We start from the raw sequence: 17484 nt of genomic DNA, 5'->3' as shown, positions 1-17484 counted from the left end.
GAGAGGAATTCAGGATGAATCTAGGTACAAGAGAGATGCCAGCTAGACACTAAAGAAGTTGAACATATGGTATAGAGGAGAGGTAACCGTGCCACATGGCAGAATGTAGATTAACAGAAACAGGTTAATTTAAATTGTAAGAGCTAGTGGGACAACCCTAAGCTAAAGGCCAAGCTTTCATAATTAATAAGAAGTCTCCATGTCATTCTTTGTGAGCAGTCCGACACCACGCTACTCTGTGGTGTGTGATCTGAGAGGGTCCCTCGGTCCCTCTGACCTTTGGTGTGAGATGAGCAGGGTAATTCCTGCCTCTGAAGGGCACTGGACACCAGATCACAGAAGAGTGTAGTTCAGCTGAGCCCCCTCAAAGCTGACTACCTCTCTTCCTGCAAGCTGCCCCCTGCATCCCCAGAGGCAGCCCTTGGAAAGATGCATCCCATGCTCCCCAGGAGCCAGCCCTTACCTCTCTGTGCCCATCTTCACCTCGCTGACCAGCCGTCGGAGCCCCATGACCTGCCTCCAGAGGAGGAGCAGGCGGCTGTGCTCTCTGCTGAAGTAGGCGTTGAAGGACTATGGAGACAGACACAAGAGGCACTGGGGACACGGCTGCATTCCTGCCCCAGTGCCTCGCCAGCATGGCCTACAGAAGGACCAGAGTTTCCCCAAGGGACAGAGAGTACCCAGGGCCAGGACTGGCCTCCCAGTGGGCAGGGTCATGTGACCATGACCATGGGCTGGTCACTTAACTTTCCATATGACACAATGACAGCACCACACGTCATGAGAAATAGAAGGAACTGTGAACCTGGCCCAGGGCTTAAGTAAACAAAGCCAGCTCTCCCTTGTGCTCACACGGTCAGGTACCCAGTCCCTCTGTAGGTCCCCCACTGTCAAGCTATCCCGCTGGTACCCTTCTCACCTCTTCCTCGCGCCTCCATGCTGCCTCCCTCTGCTCCAGCTCCTTACAGCTGCGGGTCCAGTCACTGGTCACTTTGCGCATGTCCTCGCTCAGACTCTGGTTGGCCAAGTTTGCCTGGTCCAGCTGCTCTCTCAGCATGGCATTCACCTGGGCCAGGCTGGCACTTCTGGGAGAGGCATATGGGGGTTAGTGAGCACTTGCTCACTTGTCCAGGAGGCCACCCATTGACTGTGCCCCACCCTCACCTCTGCTGCTCCTCCTCCAGGCGCAGAAGGGCGCTGTCCAGGTCCTGGCTGTGTTCTGTGTCCTGGGTGAGGAAGAGAGGAGTAAGGACAGGCAGGAGGAGGGAGGCCTGTGCCTGCCCCACCTGGCACCCACCCTCTGACGCTGCTGCTCCAGCTCAGTGGACTTCTCCAGCAGCTGCTTCTCCAGCTCTGAGCACTGTCTCTTATACTGCAGAATCTGGCAACAAGCAGGAAGCCGTATGAGCCCAGGGATGAGGGCTGAGTGAAGAAGAGGGCAGGGATGGGGGTGGGCAGCCCTGACCTTGGCCTGCAGCCGCTGCACTAGCTGAGCTTGCCGCTGCTGGCCCTCCTGGTAGGCCTGCAGCTTGCGCCGGTAGGAGGCCTGCTCCTCCTGCAGCTGCCTCCGCAGCTCCACGCTCTGCCGCACCAGCCCCTTGGGCTCCTGGGCCTCCAGCTCCCCAGTCTCCAGCCGCACAGCCTGCTCCAGCTGCAGGGAAGGGCCCTGGGTGAGAGTCCTGTGCTTCAAGCAGGCCCAGGCCTCTTCAGGAGACACCAGCCTGGGCTCAGACCACAATGCCTTGCAAGTTGATAGCACTCCAAGGAGCAATCACAAGCAGGTATAGCCAGGATGTAGTACACATGTGCATGATACATGAGCATACAGATGGAGTTTGCGTGAGCATACAGATGAAGCAGGAATGGACACACAGACGGGGCAATGCATAGGCACACAGAGCATGGCACGCAGATGGGGGATTCTTGAACACACAGGGCAGGAATGGGCTGGTGTTGGCACACAGATGGGACAAGCTTGGACACTTACAGCAGGAATGGAGATAGGGCATGCTTGGTCACACAGGACAGGAATGGGCACATAGATGGAACATGCTCAGACACACAAGACAGGAATGGGTACACAGACAGGACATGCTTGGACACACAGGACAGGAATGGGCACACAGATGGGACGTACTTGAATACACAGGACAGACACAGGCACACAATGCAGACATGGAAATATATATGGGGTGGGCATGGGCATACAGATAGAGCAGGTATGGGCACACAGGCACACAGAAGAGGCAGGCATGTACATGTGCAGTACCTGGAGGCAGACTGCAGAAGTAGCCACCCACTCCATGTATTCTCTGCCATCCCTTCAGAACACTGAGCCTACCCCACTATAGCTTATGCCTTAGTCTGCTGCCATGTCTCCCCAACCCTCTTCGCTCCCCAAAGCAAGCTCAGGAAAGCCTGGATTTTCGTTCCCTATTGGATTTGAATATATAGGACACTGACTATGGGGTGTCCTGACTCATACCCAGGGAACATCGAGACTAACAACACGAGTGCACAGTGAATCTATTCAGAACAGATGTGTCACTAAGCATAAGATCCGAGCTTACCGAGAGCACACAAAGTGCACAAAGGCAGTCTCAGAGGTCCCAGGGTGACACATAACACACAGCCTTAAGATCTGGATGTACCCCATCTAGCACTGCTTTGCCCCCTCTTACCCTGGCCTCTCCCTCACCTCACAGGACCCTCTCCCGTCCAGCTTCCTCCTCTCCAGGTATTGTGTAGTATGCTACCCTCAGACCCCATGGGCACACAGAAGAGGCCTGTCCAATAGCCCTCTCAACCCTGTTCAGGTGCCTGATTGTCCTGGCTACTTTTCCTAGGGTTCCTCAGCTTCTGGCTGTCAGGGAAACAGGTTGAGGGAGGAAGGACTGACTTAAGGTCATGAACACACAGGGTCTGAGGACAACCAATGGATGATCCCAGTCTAGCTGACTGATGTCAACCCACACTTACCATCCATCTCCCAAGCACCCAGGCTGACCAGCAAGGTCCTCAAACACACAAAGTGTAGGACTACCAGTCATAAGGAAGCCAACAGGAGGGGAGACTTTTCTTACCCACACTAACCTGGGGTCCAGGCCAGATCAGTGGCACTCCAGGACTGCACTAGCTTAGTTACTTGGAAGCTGCTCTGAGAGCCACTCTCAGCAATGCTGGTGGGTAGTGCGACTGTGCCGATTGGGATGACACCAGCAGGGAGGAGTCAGCACAGCCGCATGGGGGTTGTGCTGTGAGTTGAAGAACACAGGCTAAGGTTGCTAAGGGAGTGGCAATAGGAACATTCTCTGAGTCTGTGGCAAATGTCTGCATAAAGCCCAAGCAAGCAGATAGGTGAACAGAGCCTACATGTCACATAGCCCATGCATCAGAGTGGGTTGTGGTTAGCCATGTCTCCACACGGAACCCCGCATGCTCTGAATGCACTGGGTGCATGCTGATACTGGTGTGCAGGCCTTCTTGTGGTCCAAAGTGAGGTGCATCTGGACATGGTCTATGGGGTGGTGCAGGCATTATGCCCATCTGTATGTAGCAGGACATGTGCTTGTGTGTCTGTGTATGCCAGGGAGGTGTGGGCATGATGTAAATTGGGGGCCTGGGGAAGAGTCTGGGCTCCTTGGGTCACAGGTAATGGTAGTGACTAGTGCATTTGTGAGTGCCTTTGTGAGCTGACGGTTGGCCCTTGCTGGCTTCTGTCCTTTTGCTGTCTGTGTGCAGCCAGGGGATGCATATAGTGCACTGTGGGGTTGGTTACTATATGCAGAGGTGGTGGGATTGTCCACCAGGGTGTTGCTCTGTGCCAGGGCAGGACTGTGTGGTGTCTGGCTACATATAGACCATGAGTCTGAGTGTATCCATAGGATAGGTTTGTTTCTATGTGCTGTTCTATGTGGGGTCAATTTGTGGCTTGCATTGTGTGTGCTTTGCACATTCAAGTGACCCCAGTGCTATTGGCTCCTGGTGTGGAGGGGCTCTGGCCAGTTACTAGGGACTCCACCCGTTTCCCTAGTGCTTAGTGCCAGCTACTGCAGGCCATGCCTCACCTCTCTCCACAACTCTGCCCTCTACAAAATAGCCTTTCAGTGTGACTTGCAATTTCAATGGAAAGGAGGCTGCCACAAGAACGGATGAAAGTAGTTTATTGTCTCCCTTAGCAACTGCTGCTCTCCTGCCCCATTAATGACTAAGCCCAGGTTGCCATGGACACTGAGGAAACTCAGGGAATCTGTTCTCTAGAGCCAAGGGATAATGTCACTGCCTCTTTCCCACCTACCTCGCCCTACCCCTGTTTCTTGGGAATATTGAGGTACACTATACTCAGGAGGTAGCCTCTGGTAGTCCTGCCTCAGTTTCTCCACAGGACATCCAAAGAACAGAGCATGAATCCTGACTTGTTCCACTCCCTACCCCAGGGGGGATGTGGGGTTTGAAGGATGAGAACAACTTCACCTAAATGTCCCCAACCTAGTCTACCTTGACAGGGCACCTGTCACCTGCAGGCACAGGTTGAAGTGAGTATCAGGGAATGTGTCATACAACCACATCCATATCCCTGGATCAGTGGTCCCTGTCCAGCTTTACCATTGACCTTGGGTCTAGCATGCTCCTCTGTGGACTTCAGTTTCTCCATCTGTAATAAGGTGATCGCTGAGTTCTTATCCACTCAGGACCCTCCCCCTCCATGAAAGGCCTTCAAGGTCATTTTTTATTCAATCTCTGCCTCCAGGTAGGTTCTCACCCAAACTCTCTCAGACACAGAACAATTAAAAAATCCAGGCAATTTGTGCCAATATATGAGGGCACAACTCCTCAGCCCCCACTGCAGAACCCCCCTATAGCTATGTCCCACCCACCTTTCCTTCCCTTCCTTGTCAATCAGGGAGCAGTGTGAGCTTCAGTTGTTGAAGCTGGCACCTGAGAGGCAGTCCCCAGCGGACTGGCACTGTACCCTGGGCCAAGAAGGGTCTAACCAGCAGGAGGCTGATTCTGGCGCATCAACCGTACCAACCTAGTACTCCTGCCACCCTGTCTCTGAACCCCCTGCAAACCCAAGAAATGAATTCTGTAGTGTCCTCAAAGCTAGGGGACCACAATGGGGCCCCCACTTGGCTATTTGGCAAGCCCGAACAAGTCAGAGGCTTGTCTGAGCAGGCAGTACCAAGACATGGGCACACTCCATAACAAGAAGGTATACAGAATTCAGTACAGAACACACACAAGACAACACACAGGGCTCCATACAGACAGGGCTTCCCACTAGCACACAGTGGATGCTACAGGAGCTGGCAGGCTCTCTGCACAGCCCCCAAACAAAGGCAATATATAATCATAGCCTGGGAGCCAGGACACTGGGAGTCTTAACTGGTTGTGTGTCACAAGGCATGAGGCTTTCTCTCTCTCTCCTCTAGGATAAATGGATATTTCTCCTAGGTTAAATGGATATTATAATGCTACAAACTTTGGTATACTAAATATAAAGGACTCAGCATATTTTTGGAATATAGTAGGCATTCCATAAATGGTAGCTATCTTTTTATTTATTTTGTTTGTCTGTTTTTCAAGACAGGTTTTTCTGTGTATCCCTGGCTGTTCTGGAACTCGCTTTGTAGACCAGGCTGGCCTCAAACTCACTGAGATCCACTGCCCTGCCTCTTGAGTGCTGGGATTAAAGGTGTGCACCACCACACTCGACCCATGGTAGTTACTATCACAACCATTGTCCTCACCATCTGCACTCACACTTCATCCTCCACTCAACTCCTCTCAACCTTCCACCACCAGCTCCCCCAGGGCACCAGGGGAGCTGGCACAGCTGCAGTCTGAACCAGATGCCCATCCTTACATGGTCAGTGGGCCTGGTCAGGACACCCCCCTACCCACCCAAGCCCGGCCCCAGGAGCACCCACCCTCTCACTGACGGCATTGTACTTGATAGCAAGTTCATCACGCTCAGCACGACTCTGGGCCAGCAGGTCCTCCACACGGGACAGCTCCTGCTGCAGCAGCTGGTTCTCCTCCTGCAGTGACAGCAGGGAAGCCATCTCTGGGACCTGGAGAGGGGCTGACCAGGGACAAGGAGCTGAGGTTGATTTCTGTCTAGTGTGGAGGGGCACCAACCCCAATGGTGTTCTACTCATTTCTGGGACAAGATGATGGGCCAGAGCCCTGGGAGGACCATGTGTGTGTGTATGTGGCTGCAGCACCTGGGGTCCAAGAGAGCTGAGGAACGGGAAGGTTAGTAAAAGACGTCAAGAGCTAGAGTTGTGTAGAAACAACTACAGCCAGTGTGGCCACTTCCCCAGAACATGCAGGAGGAAGGCTCTGGGTAGGAGTCAAGAGAAAGTTTTCCAATACCCACGCTGGGGACATGAAGCTCTGATTTTTTTTTTTTTTTTTTTTTTTTTTTTTTGAGACAGGGTTTCTCTGTAGCTTTGGAGCCTGTCCTGGAATTCACTTGGTAGACCAGGCTGGCTTCAAACTCACGGAGATCCGCCTATCTCTGCTTGCCAAGTGCTGGGATTAAAGGCGTGTGCCACCATTACCCAGCCGAAGCTCTGAATTCTTTTTTTTTTTTTTTTTTTTTGATTTTTTGAGACAGGGTTTCTCTGTGGCTTTGGAGCCTGTCCCGGAACTAGCTCTTGTAGACCAGGCTGGTCTCGAACTCACAGAGATTCACCTGCCTCTGCCTCCCAAGTGCTGGGATTAAAGGCGTGCGCCACCACCGCCCAGCGAAGCTCTGAATTCTTGGTCCCTCCTTTTCTGAAGACTATTCTCCTCAGGACCTCAATTTTATTCATCTGTTAAATGGATAGAACAGTGATCCAATCATGCCAAGAAAGTGGTCAAGCCTCACTCGAAGTCAGGGCTTCTCATAACTTTGCTTTATTTTCTTGTTTTTTGAAGTAACACAGCCGACACAGCCTAGGCTGCCATGGAACCCTCTGCCCCTCTAGTGCTAGATTTTAGATGAGTTCCATCATGCCCAGTTTCTCATACCCAGAGTTTAAGACAGTAGAGGTTAGCTTGGGAAAAGGAAGCAGAGAGAAATAAAGGCCAGAGCAGAACACCCCTTCCTGTGTGCTCTACTTTGACCCTGAAAACATGGACACACACTGCAGGCCTTCTAGTTTTGGGGTGGTTTGTTAAGTCTCCCCTATTCTGGGGAGTCTCAGCATCCCTGTTCCACTCAAGGAGATAGTCCAACCCTGACCTGGAATCAAAACCAGATTGTAGCAGCAACCCAAAAATCACCAGCAGAACAGCTGCTCCACACCACTTACTACGTGGCAACCTCAAGGCCAGGCACTCAGGCAGGCTACATAATCAGGTCATGCATGCCACATACCAGGCCTAACAGCGGCCATCAGCTTTTGTGCACAAGCCATCAGGCCTTTGCAGGAACTTGGTCTGAACTGAGGTGCCTCCTCATGTAATCTCAGCTTCAGACAGCTCACACCATCCCTGAAGGAAATACAGTATTTGGGGTTTAAATCTGAAGCAGGGAGCAGAGAGGGTTTGCCCCACCTTCTCCTCTAGCTGTGCCACATGGGGAATAAATAAAATAAGTCTGGGTAAATTGCATCTCAGCCTCCATTTCCTCCTCTGTGAAGTAGATCCATCCATCACAGAGCTGTGCCTAACCCCCTATGTGTACTCAAGAAGTAGGGAGAGGACTGGGGACATGGCTCAGTCCATAAGAGCACTTACTACACAAGATTGAATATCTAAGTTCAAATCCCAGGACCCATGCACAAAGCTGGGTTCGGCCACTCAAGTACCTGTAATCCAAGAGCTATGTGGGGAAGAGACAGGAGAATCAGCAGGATTTACTGGCTGCCAGCCTAGCTTCAGGCTGAGTGAGAGACCCTGCTGGAATAGGTGGAGAGTGATACTGCAGGAACCCAGTGCCCTCCTTTGATGTCCTTGTGCTCATAGGAAATACATCTGCACATGTGTGCATGTGCCACACACACACACACAGAAAGAGAAAGAGAGAGAGAGAGAGAGAGAGAGAGAGAGAGAGAGAGAGAGAGAGAGAGAGAGAGAGAGCACTATCTGTATCTATTGCTAATGAGGAAGACAGCGAGAGAAGGAACCCTAGACAACCCTAGACAGGGTAGGGAGTGGCACCTGGGTTCTCAGGCTGAGAAAGGTTGCGGGTGATGATCTCTCTGATACAGACTGGCAGGATGGCACCCTGGGAGTCCTGGGCTGGTTTCTGCACACTCAGGCTCTTCTCTTGGTCTGGTCTCAGGCTACAGCTCTCCAGAGTCTGTGGGAGGACAGTGTTTGGACAAGTTCTATGGCCAAGTCCTAGAGAACTCAGGAGATGAAGCTGATGCCTGAAGGGTAAACTGAAAAGAGCTCCTGCTGGGAGTCTCTCCTAGGTCTGTGCTCTAGGCAGGACCTGAAGGCTAGAGAGGTAAACCAAGCCCACAGTAACTCAGGCACCACACTGGAGGCAGCACAGGCTGTTGGGGCGGGGGGTTCAGCCCAGTTCCCTCCATAGATAAGGAGGATCTAGCTGTGCCAGAGGCCAGTAATCCCTAAAATCCATGAGAGGCCCTTCCCCCACTACTGTGCACTAGGATTAGGGAGTCCTAGCAGTTGGCCTATGCGGCCCCTGGGAGCTGCAAATTGTGGCTCCTTTATACCAGCACCACACCTCCCTCGGCTCACCCTCCTCTCACTGCTCCTAGTAGGTCAGTTATCCTGCTCTGTCCTGCTCTAGACAGGGTAGACACAGCACTTAGGACCCACCTGGATCACAATCTCCAATGCCAGTTGGGGCTGCAGGGATTCTGCCAGCCCTAGGTTCATGGAGGGGGGAGGTCTGTGGGTATCCCACAGCCCCCCTCCCCAAAGTACCAAGATCAACTCAGCTACTAACAACACACTAACAACGCCAGGCTTCTGGGCTGAGCGCCCGGCAGATTAAGCTTAAATCCGCCGCTGCCCCCACGTGACCATGTAGGGGGTGGGGAGGGGCTCAGATGGGAGAGGAGGAGAGCTGAGAGAAGCAGAGATACAGAAAAGAGTGGGCAGAAGCAGCCCTGAAGCCCAGCCAGCACAGAGGCAAGAAGAGAGCAGAGCAAAGAGGGAAAGAGGAATGGAAGGTGGGAAGAAAGAGGACAGTACTCCCCCCACCTCCACTCTCCCCAGGCTGTGGGTTCTGTAGCCTTCCAAGCCCAGCTGCTGGAGGTGGGAAAGGCCAGAGTCCCCAGTCTATAGAGCATCTTCCATGACCCGGAACGGACTCACATGGCTTGCTCAGAACACATCCACAGCCCGCTGGGCAGATGTTTGTGCACTACTACAAAGAAAGCAGGGGCTTGGACAACACTAGGAACTGAGCCCCTCCAAGTCCCACCCCCAGCTGTATCCTAGCATCCTCCTGTGTAAGAGCCGAGACTTTTGGTGCTTGCTTCTTGAGCTGTCTGGAGCAAAATGTCTGCCCATCAGCAGCACACAGCAGGGCACCAGTTCACACCCTGAACACTGGTAAGCACTGTTTTCATTTTTTGGAAAACTCAACATGCACACTCTGGGCCTAAGTCTGAGCAGTTTCCCTCCCTACAGCAAGGAGGCTGTGTGGCACCATGGTTAGAGCCTGGAGTTGCCGGCACTATGTGTTAGCAGTATATCCCTGGATAAATTACCTCTTCTTGGCTGTCCCCTCCTCTGTAAACAGGAAGAGGGTCACTGTGGGGATTAAAATGTGCCGAAAGCAGGGAGGCGAGGGAAGGCAAGCTCACAGCTCACATTAACACCATCTGCCAGTTCCTGTTCTCCAGGTCCCTTGGTTTTAGGGCAGATCCACTTGAGCTCATCAAATCCTCACATCAGCCCATTTCCAGATGAGCAAAGTGAGGCTCAGAGGGGTGGGTAGATGGGTGTCTCACCTATTCAAGGTGGCACACTGTGCAGAAGTGTAAGTCTGAAGATCACCCCACTTAGACCAAGCAACCTCCCCAAATACCTAAAGGGCAATGCCAGGCTTCTTGCACCTCAAGACCTGGGGCTGTATCCAGGTCAGACCCTGGGATGCAGCGGGTATTGCATAAATGCACATTAATCCAAACTGTATCTCTCCTTTCCAAATACAGAATTTGTCCTGCAAATGAATTGCAGGAAGCAAGGTACACCACACCAAGAAGGTTTAAGTGTCACCAAGCTGCTATGACAGACATCCAGATTTCAGCAAACCTACACCCATGAGCACAGAGCTGCCACTCAACCCTGCCCTGCTTCCGAAGAACCACCACAGAACTCCTCCAGGCTGCAACACCCATCACCAGGCCAAAGGGCGCCTCGGTCACCCTGGGCCAGGATGGCCAGCTCAGCACCGATGAGATCACAGATATGCTTGAAGAATGGAACAGAATTATTCTATGTCTCCCACAAGCCGGTGTCCTAAGAGATTGAGTGAAAGGGGCAGGATGCCAGACCCTGGACACTAGGTAATACCAACCCTTGGCTCTACCAAAAATTCTCCCCCACAGATCCTGAGACAGCATTGATAAATTCTGTGGATATGCTCTGCCCTGATAGTTGCAGCTTCCTTCCAAGTCTCAAGGGAGGAAGGGAAGGAAGAAGGAGGGAAAGAGGGAAGGAGGAAGGAAGGCCCACCAAAATGGTCATAGGAATCTAATTGCTACAGAACCTGCTGCAGTTCTAATGTGGTTTGTCCCCTCCCAAACTCATGGTGAAATCTGGTCCCCAGTGTTAAGAGTTGAGAGGTGATGGGACCTTTAAGAGAGGATTAGGTCAGAGGGATTAAAGCTTTCTCAACACTGTAGTTTACTTATATCACAAGTGTGAGTTGAGGCCAGACATGGTGGTTTAAGTCAGTAATCTCAGCACTTTGGAAATAAAGGCTGAAGAATCTTGTGAGGCCAGTCTGGACTACATTAAGAGATGGTGTAGTGGTTAAAAACACTGGCTGTTCTTCCAAAGGACCCATGTTCAATTCCCAGAACACATCTAACTACAGTTCCAGGGGGATCTGATGCCTTCTGGCTTCTGAAGGCACCAGGCATACATATGTTATGCAGACATGCATGCAACACTCATACACATGAAATAAAATAAATAAATCTAAAGGAGGTGCTTCAGTAGACAAAGCACTTTCCAGAAATGCCTGGTGCTCTGATCCCTGGCACCTATGTGAATACAGGGTGGGTGTGCTGACTAGTTTTATGTCAATTTGACACAAGCTACAGTTATCTGAAAGAAGAGAACTTCCTCTGGGAAAATGTCAGCTAATTGGGAGTTCCGAATCTTAGAAATCCCTCACCCCTACCTTTGCTACTACAAAAACCCAACCCCAACTGAGCTCGGGGCTCTCCGATCACTCCAATATTTAGACACATGGAGAGACCGAGTTTGCAAACTTGTGTAAGAATAAAGGCTCGCCAGGCGGTGGTGGCGCACGCCTTTAATCCCAGCACTTGGGAGGCAGAGGCAGGCAGATCTCTGTGAGTTCGAGACCAGCCTGGTCTACAAGAGCTAGTTCCGGGACAGGCTCCAAAACCACAGAGAAACCCTGTCTCGAAAAACCAAAAAAAAAAAAAAAAAAAAAAAGAATAAAGGCTCTTTGATTTTACATATTTTACATACAGGACTCTGTCTTCTAGTTGGTTCTGGGGGGAGTCCGTGATCTGGGCATAGCACCCTCTCTACCCAGAGCACTGTACATTACCACCTCCACTGAGCCTAGGGCCCAAAGCTCTACAAACAGTTGTTAATGAATGAATGAACACCGAGATGAGCAACTCTAAAATGAAAATCTAAAACTTCTGAGTCAATGCCACAAGTGACCCGTGCCTAACTTCCCGTGACTAATCACAGTACACGAAAAATGTATAAAGCTACTACCGGCGATGTGGGCAATTGAAGTAGGAAGCATGAGTGAATTATGTTTTGATATGGGGCCTGTCCCCTCAAACCTTTTTTTTTTTTTTTTTTTTTTTTTTTGGTTTTTGGTTTTTCGAGACAGGGTTTGGTGCCTGTCTCGGAACTAGCTCTTGTAGACCAAGCTGGCCTCGAACTCCCAGAGATTCGCCTGCCTCTGCCTCCCGAGTGCTGGGATTAAAGGCGTGCGCCACCACCGCCCAGCCTCAAACATTTTTATGTATATGTAAATCTCTAAAAATTTTTGGGTTGGTTGTTTTTTTGTTTTTCGGGTTTTGTTTTTTGTTTTTTGTTTTTGAGACAGGATTTCTCTGCATATCCCTGGCTGTCCTGAAACTCTCTCTGTATACTAGGCTGGTCTCAAACTCAACAGAGAGCCTCCCAAGTGCTGGAACAAAAGGCCTTGAGCCACAACCATCCTGCTCTAAAAAATTGTCTTAAATGAAGTAATTTTGAGATACCCTAAAAAGAAAACTAAATGGGGGTGGGGGGTAGAATAATCTCCTTAACTTTGGTTGGGGGTTGCATAAATCTCAGTCATGCTACACAGTTGGGAAATCACAAGACAGCAGGGAACCCAGGTCCAGACACCCGGGGTCCAGAAGTCCTACCCTCAGAAGACACCCCCCCACCCCCCGCGCGCAGGACTAACGCCTGGAGGGGATAGGGGCTGCAAATGACAAGAAAACAAGAAATTGGAAGAAGACAGCGGGTACTTCCAACGCCTCTCCCTAAGGGTCCTAACTCTCCAGATAAGTCGGGTCCCCAGGGAGCTGGGCAGATGTGGGGTGGGGAAGAACAGACATTCCTTCAGATTTGAGTTCGCAAAAAACCTGAGAGGTCTCTCCAAATGCCAGCTCCAGAGCCACTGGCTGGACCCATCCTGAGAACCCCTAAGTGGAAGCCCCAATCTCTCCGCACAGGCTTCTGGGGCCTCACCATGCTGGACCGCCCAGGGACTGCGCCGGGCCCCAGTTTGCTTGTGTGAACTATGGAGAGCCTTTCCCCCGAGATCGGCTAAAAAGAGAAAGCTCCCACTGAGGTGCGGGGGGCCGGGCCTGGCACTCGGGAGGCCGCGAGCAGCGGCGTGAGGCTTTGGGTGACCGTCGTCCTCGACGGCTGCGCCCAGCGGAGCGAGAAGACCCGGTGAGAGGCTGCTGGGCCGTAGGCCCCGGGCCCCTGGCGGGAGACTCCGGTGGGTACGCACCTCCGTTGCCTTCCCTTCCCGCCCAGACCTGGTCCAGCCCAGCCCGGCAGGGTCACCCGTGGAGCTTAGAGACCCCAGGACACCCACACAACTCCAACCCGCCTCCTTAGCCGGGCGCGCCCGCCCCGTCCCCGCCCCGCGCACGCGCGGCGCGAGCTCCTACCTTCGCGCGCTGCCGCCGAGGCCGAGCGGCCACAGCCGAGGGGCGGGGCGTGCGCTCCGGAGGCGTGGAGGAGGCGTGGCTACGTAGGGGGCGGAGTTAGAACGGGGGGAGGGCCCAGCCAAAGAGAAGGAGCTCCGCGGCGCGGGGGCGGGGTGAGCGCCTCCTGGTGGAGAGAGGCGCTCTGCGGCGGAGCGGGGGCGAGGCTAAGACGGAGCATGCGCTCTACGGTGGGGAAAGGCTCCGCCGAAGGGGCGTGTCTGAGGCGAAGTAAAGCGCCCGCCGGCTGGAAAACGGCGCTATGCGGCAGGGCCGTGACCAGGAGGCGTGGCTCAGGCTGGGGCGGGGCCAAGGCGGAGCGAGTTGCGAAGAAAGGCGTTCTGCTACCCTACCGGCGGACTCTGTCGGGCGGGATAAGTTCCGGCTCCAGCTTCTTCCTGGCGATCGCATTGTTGCTCTGGACCGTCCTGCACTCGGGTGCAAGTGTCCCAGTTGCAGAGGCTCACTGTCTTACCGACCGGCGCGAAACCTCTGCGTTCTGCCCGAAGATAACCAGGCTGTAGGGTTGAGGGGTGTGGCCGAGGCTTTAATGATGTGATAACCTTTAGGAGAGACTGCTTTCCTGATGATGGAGCGGTCCTGCTGAGCGCTCTGCCCTCACCTGTAAAATGGTAGTGTCGTACTGGAACGTTGGTTAGTGGTTACAAACGCTTGTTGCTCTTTCGAGGTTCTGGATTTTATTCCCAGCACCCACATACATACAGGCAAACCACAAACATATAAAATAATATATCTTAAAAAAAAATGGTAGTGCCTGTTATGCCCAAATCCGTGAAGTCTCCGCAAAAGCCAACAAGGAAACAAGTCCCATATGCAAAAGCAAAGAGCCTTTATTTTAATCTAGTTTGCAAACTCGGTCTCTCAGCATGTGCAAGGTATTGGGATAACTGGAGGGCCCGAAGCTCAATTAGAATAGTTTTATAGTAGTAAAGGTGGGGGTGAGGGGTTTCTGAGGCTTTAAGAGCCCCGATTGGCTGACATTTGTCTAGGGTGAATGTTCACTGGCAGATGTCTCTATCTATAGCGCTTAGAATGCCAGGCATTTACTTTGAATGGTCTGTTCTTGGGTGGAGGTTGGGTAATCTCAGCTTGTGGTTCCTCCTACAACCAGGCATTGCCTCAGGGCAAACTACTGAGACTCAAGCATCTATTAAATTTATGGATGAAGCCGGGCGGTGGTGGCGCACGCCTTTAATCCCAGCACTTGGGAGGCAGAGGCAGGCGGATCTCTGTGAGTTCGAGACCAGCCTGGTCTACAAGAGCTAGTTCCAGGACAGGCTCCAAAACCACAGAGAAACCCTGTCTCGAAAAAAATAAAAAAAAAAAAATTTATGGATGGCCGAGTTCTACTCTGGCAGGTGGTAATGGTTGGAGGAACCTCCTTTGGGTAACCTGCCCATACTTAGCTTATCATTTCTGGCCCCCACATTTCCCCCTTCACAAGCACCTATGACAGGATCCAGTCTTGGGTCCTGCTTGCCCCTGGTTTTAAGGAGGCATGGAACTACTGAAATTAATTGACAACCCTGGACCTAGTATATTAACAGGCACTATAGGTAGTTGTCCTGTCCCCCATGCCAGGGAGTTCCCCTTGTCTCAGCCTTTTAACTTATTTTGGGCAGTGGTCATGGGACAACATATTCCTTTTCGCAACTACTTCAAGCTGACATTGGGGCGTTGTTATCCGGACCCAAGTACGTTGAAAGGCTAGCCAAAGATAAGGAGGAAATGTAGGCAATGGGGCACTCATCAGACTCCATTGAAGGGACAGGGAGCATTTATGTTCGTATCAGCTGGACTGGTCCACACCAGCTTTCAGGAAGTCTAGGGCTCGCCACCATTCAGAGTAGGTTTTAGTCAGCAACTGACACTTAGATGCGTCTGCCAGCCAAGTGGAGGCCTATTGAGATAAGTTTAAACTTTATTTATTAAAATTTATTTAAAGAAATACCCATATTGTAGAAAAAGAGCAAATAATGGGCATCTGTAAACAGAAGGAATAGACTCATACCTCTGGGTTCTAGCAAAAACTACAGATTTTGATTAGAAGCATGTATATTTTCCTAGTGTCCAGAGAACCACGTATGGTTTGAACAGAGATGTCTTTAACCAGAATAGATCCAAAATCTTGAGCTTGTGACCCACACAGTAAATAGTCATTGCTCTATTAGCTTATTAGAACTACCACAGAGTGGAGGAAGAAACTAGAAACATTTTTTATATCTTTTTTTTAAATATTTATTTATTTATTATGTATACAATATTCTGTCTGTGTGTATGCCTGCATGCCAGAAGAGGGCACCAGACCCCATTACAGATGGTTGTAAGCCACCATGTGGTTGCTGGGAATTGAACTCAGGACCTCTGGGAGAGCAGGCAATGCTCTTAACCTCTGAGCCATCTCTCCAGCCCCCATTTTTTATATCTTAATCTGTAATAGTCTTAAGTTATTTTTTAGACCCTTAAAGCTTATGAACTTTTATATTCTCAGACCTTAATATATTTTTTAATGAGCCACCCATCTTAGAGCATCAGTCTTGGGCTGGAGAGATGGCTCAGAGGTTAAGTCCACTGACTGCTCTTCCAGAGGTCCTGAGTTCAATTCCCAGCAACCACATGGTGGCTCACAGCCATCTGTAGTGAGATCTGGTGCCCTCTTCTGGCCAGCAAGCATACAGACAGACAGAACACTGTATACATAATAAATAAATAAATCTTTAAAAAAAAAATTACAGGGATCAGAGTCCATATACAGTTAGTCATACCCAGGTCTCCATGGCATTGGAGGCAGAAATATCCAGAACAGCAGTCTTACTGTCTCAGTCAGGCGCACAAGGTGAACTTTTTTCTTTTTTTGTGCCATAGCATCCTGAAAGCTCATCTGAGTCTCCTAAATGGAATGAAACTAAGAGAGATCCAGACCTTCTTCCCAGCTGGTTGCAGGTCTCCTGCCATGTCTTCAAAATAGTACCTTGGTTCTACCCTGACTATAGAGTTGAGGGACAGAGTTTTTGGCTTGAAAAGCGTCTTTATGGATTGGCATTTGGAAAACAAATATTCAGAAGCCTGTTTTCCAAATGCACACACACTCAAGAGGCAAAGGCAGGCAGATCTCTGAGGCCAACCTAGTCTACATAGTTCAGTGAGTTCCAGTCTCAAAAAACTCCAAATAAAATAAGAGCCAACATTACATAAAACAGCCCAGTAGAGAACACCTAAATCCCGGCACTTGGGAGGTGGAGACTACAGAGTGAGTTTGAGGCCAACCTGGGCTACATGAGACCCTGTGACACAGAAAAAGATGACACTAACATGTTAACTAGAGCTGGAGATGGCTCAAGGGTTAGGAGAGCATGCTGTGCAATCACGAGTTTGGGAGTTCGTATCCCAGCACCCACATAACAAGCCTGCTGAAGGAACACCCTGATAACTCCAGCTCTTCTAGCCTAGAATCATGTAGATACACAGACATAAACAGGTTTGTTTTGTTTGGAAACAGGGTTTCTCTGTGTAGCCCTGGCTGTCCTTGAACTTGCCCTGTGGATCAGGCTGTCTTCAAACTCATAAAGATCTGCCTGCCTCTGCTTCAAGTGCTGGGATTAAAGGCATACACCACTACCACCCAGCTAAACATATCTTTAAAAAATGTTATTTAAAAATATTAACTATGCTTTATCTTTAGGTACTGGTTTGACAGTTCATCTCCTAAGTCTAGATTTTATTCCTTTGAAAAGATGGCATATTGACCAGTGTGGTGGTTTGAATAGGAATGGCCCCCATAGACTCATGTGTTTGAATGCACTATTAGGAGGTGTGGCCTTGTCAGAGGAAGTGTATCACTGTGGAGGTAGGCCTTGAGGTCTCATATGCTCAAGCTGTGCCCAGTGAGCACAGTCTCCTTCTACTGCCTACAGATCAAGATGTAGAACCCTCAGCTCCTTCTCCAGTATGTCTGCCTGCATGCCACCATGCCTCCTGCCATGACAAAAACGGACAAAACCTCTGAAAACTGTAAGCCAGTCCAATTAAATGTTTTCTTTTATAAGAGTTGCCATGATCATGGTGTCTCTTCACAGCAAGAGAAACCCTAAGAAAACCGACTTCAAAATGAAATAGAAAT

General features: G+C 50.8%; 1 protein-coding gene across 5 annotated transcripts in view; it reads right to left on the bottom strand.

Moving 5' to 3' along the window:
- The window catches only part of Crocc (ciliary rootlet coiled-coil, rootletin), a 45956-nt gene extending 32617 nt beyond the window's left edge, over positions 1-13339 (bottom strand). Inside the window, exons 1-8 of one of the 5 annotated variants that reach the window (XM_057784248.1) lie at positions 13308-13332; positions 8155-8296; positions 5931-6085; positions 1466-1651; positions 1298-1381; positions 1165-1226; positions 920-1085; positions 464-570 (exon numbers count right to left, since the gene is read on the bottom strand). In XM_057784248.1, the coding sequence (XP_057640231.1) occupies positions 464-570; positions 920-1085; positions 1165-1226; positions 1298-1381; positions 1466-1651; positions 5931-6065 (740 nt within the window). In that variant the 5' untranslated portion in view covers positions 6066-6085; positions 8155-8296; positions 13308-13332. Of the gene's footprint in view, positions 1-463; positions 571-919; positions 1086-1164; positions 1227-1297; positions 1382-1465; positions 1652-2269; positions 2322-5930; positions 6086-7369; positions 7486-8154; positions 8297-13307 lie in introns of those variants that run through there. The other 4 variants (XM_057784243.1, XM_057784244.1, XM_057784246.1 and 1 more) reach the window with 4 other exon arrangements.
- Positions 13340-17484: the final 4145 nt, after the last annotated feature.

The sequence above is a fragment of the Chionomys nivalis genome, chromosome 11, assembly GCF_950005125.1.
Source record: "Chionomys nivalis chromosome 11, mChiNiv1.1, whole genome shotgun sequence".
Lineage (NCBI taxonomy): Eukaryota > Metazoa > Chordata > Mammalia > Rodentia > Cricetidae > Chionomys > Chionomys nivalis.
This window is presented reverse-complemented; position numbering and strand designations above follow the sequence as displayed.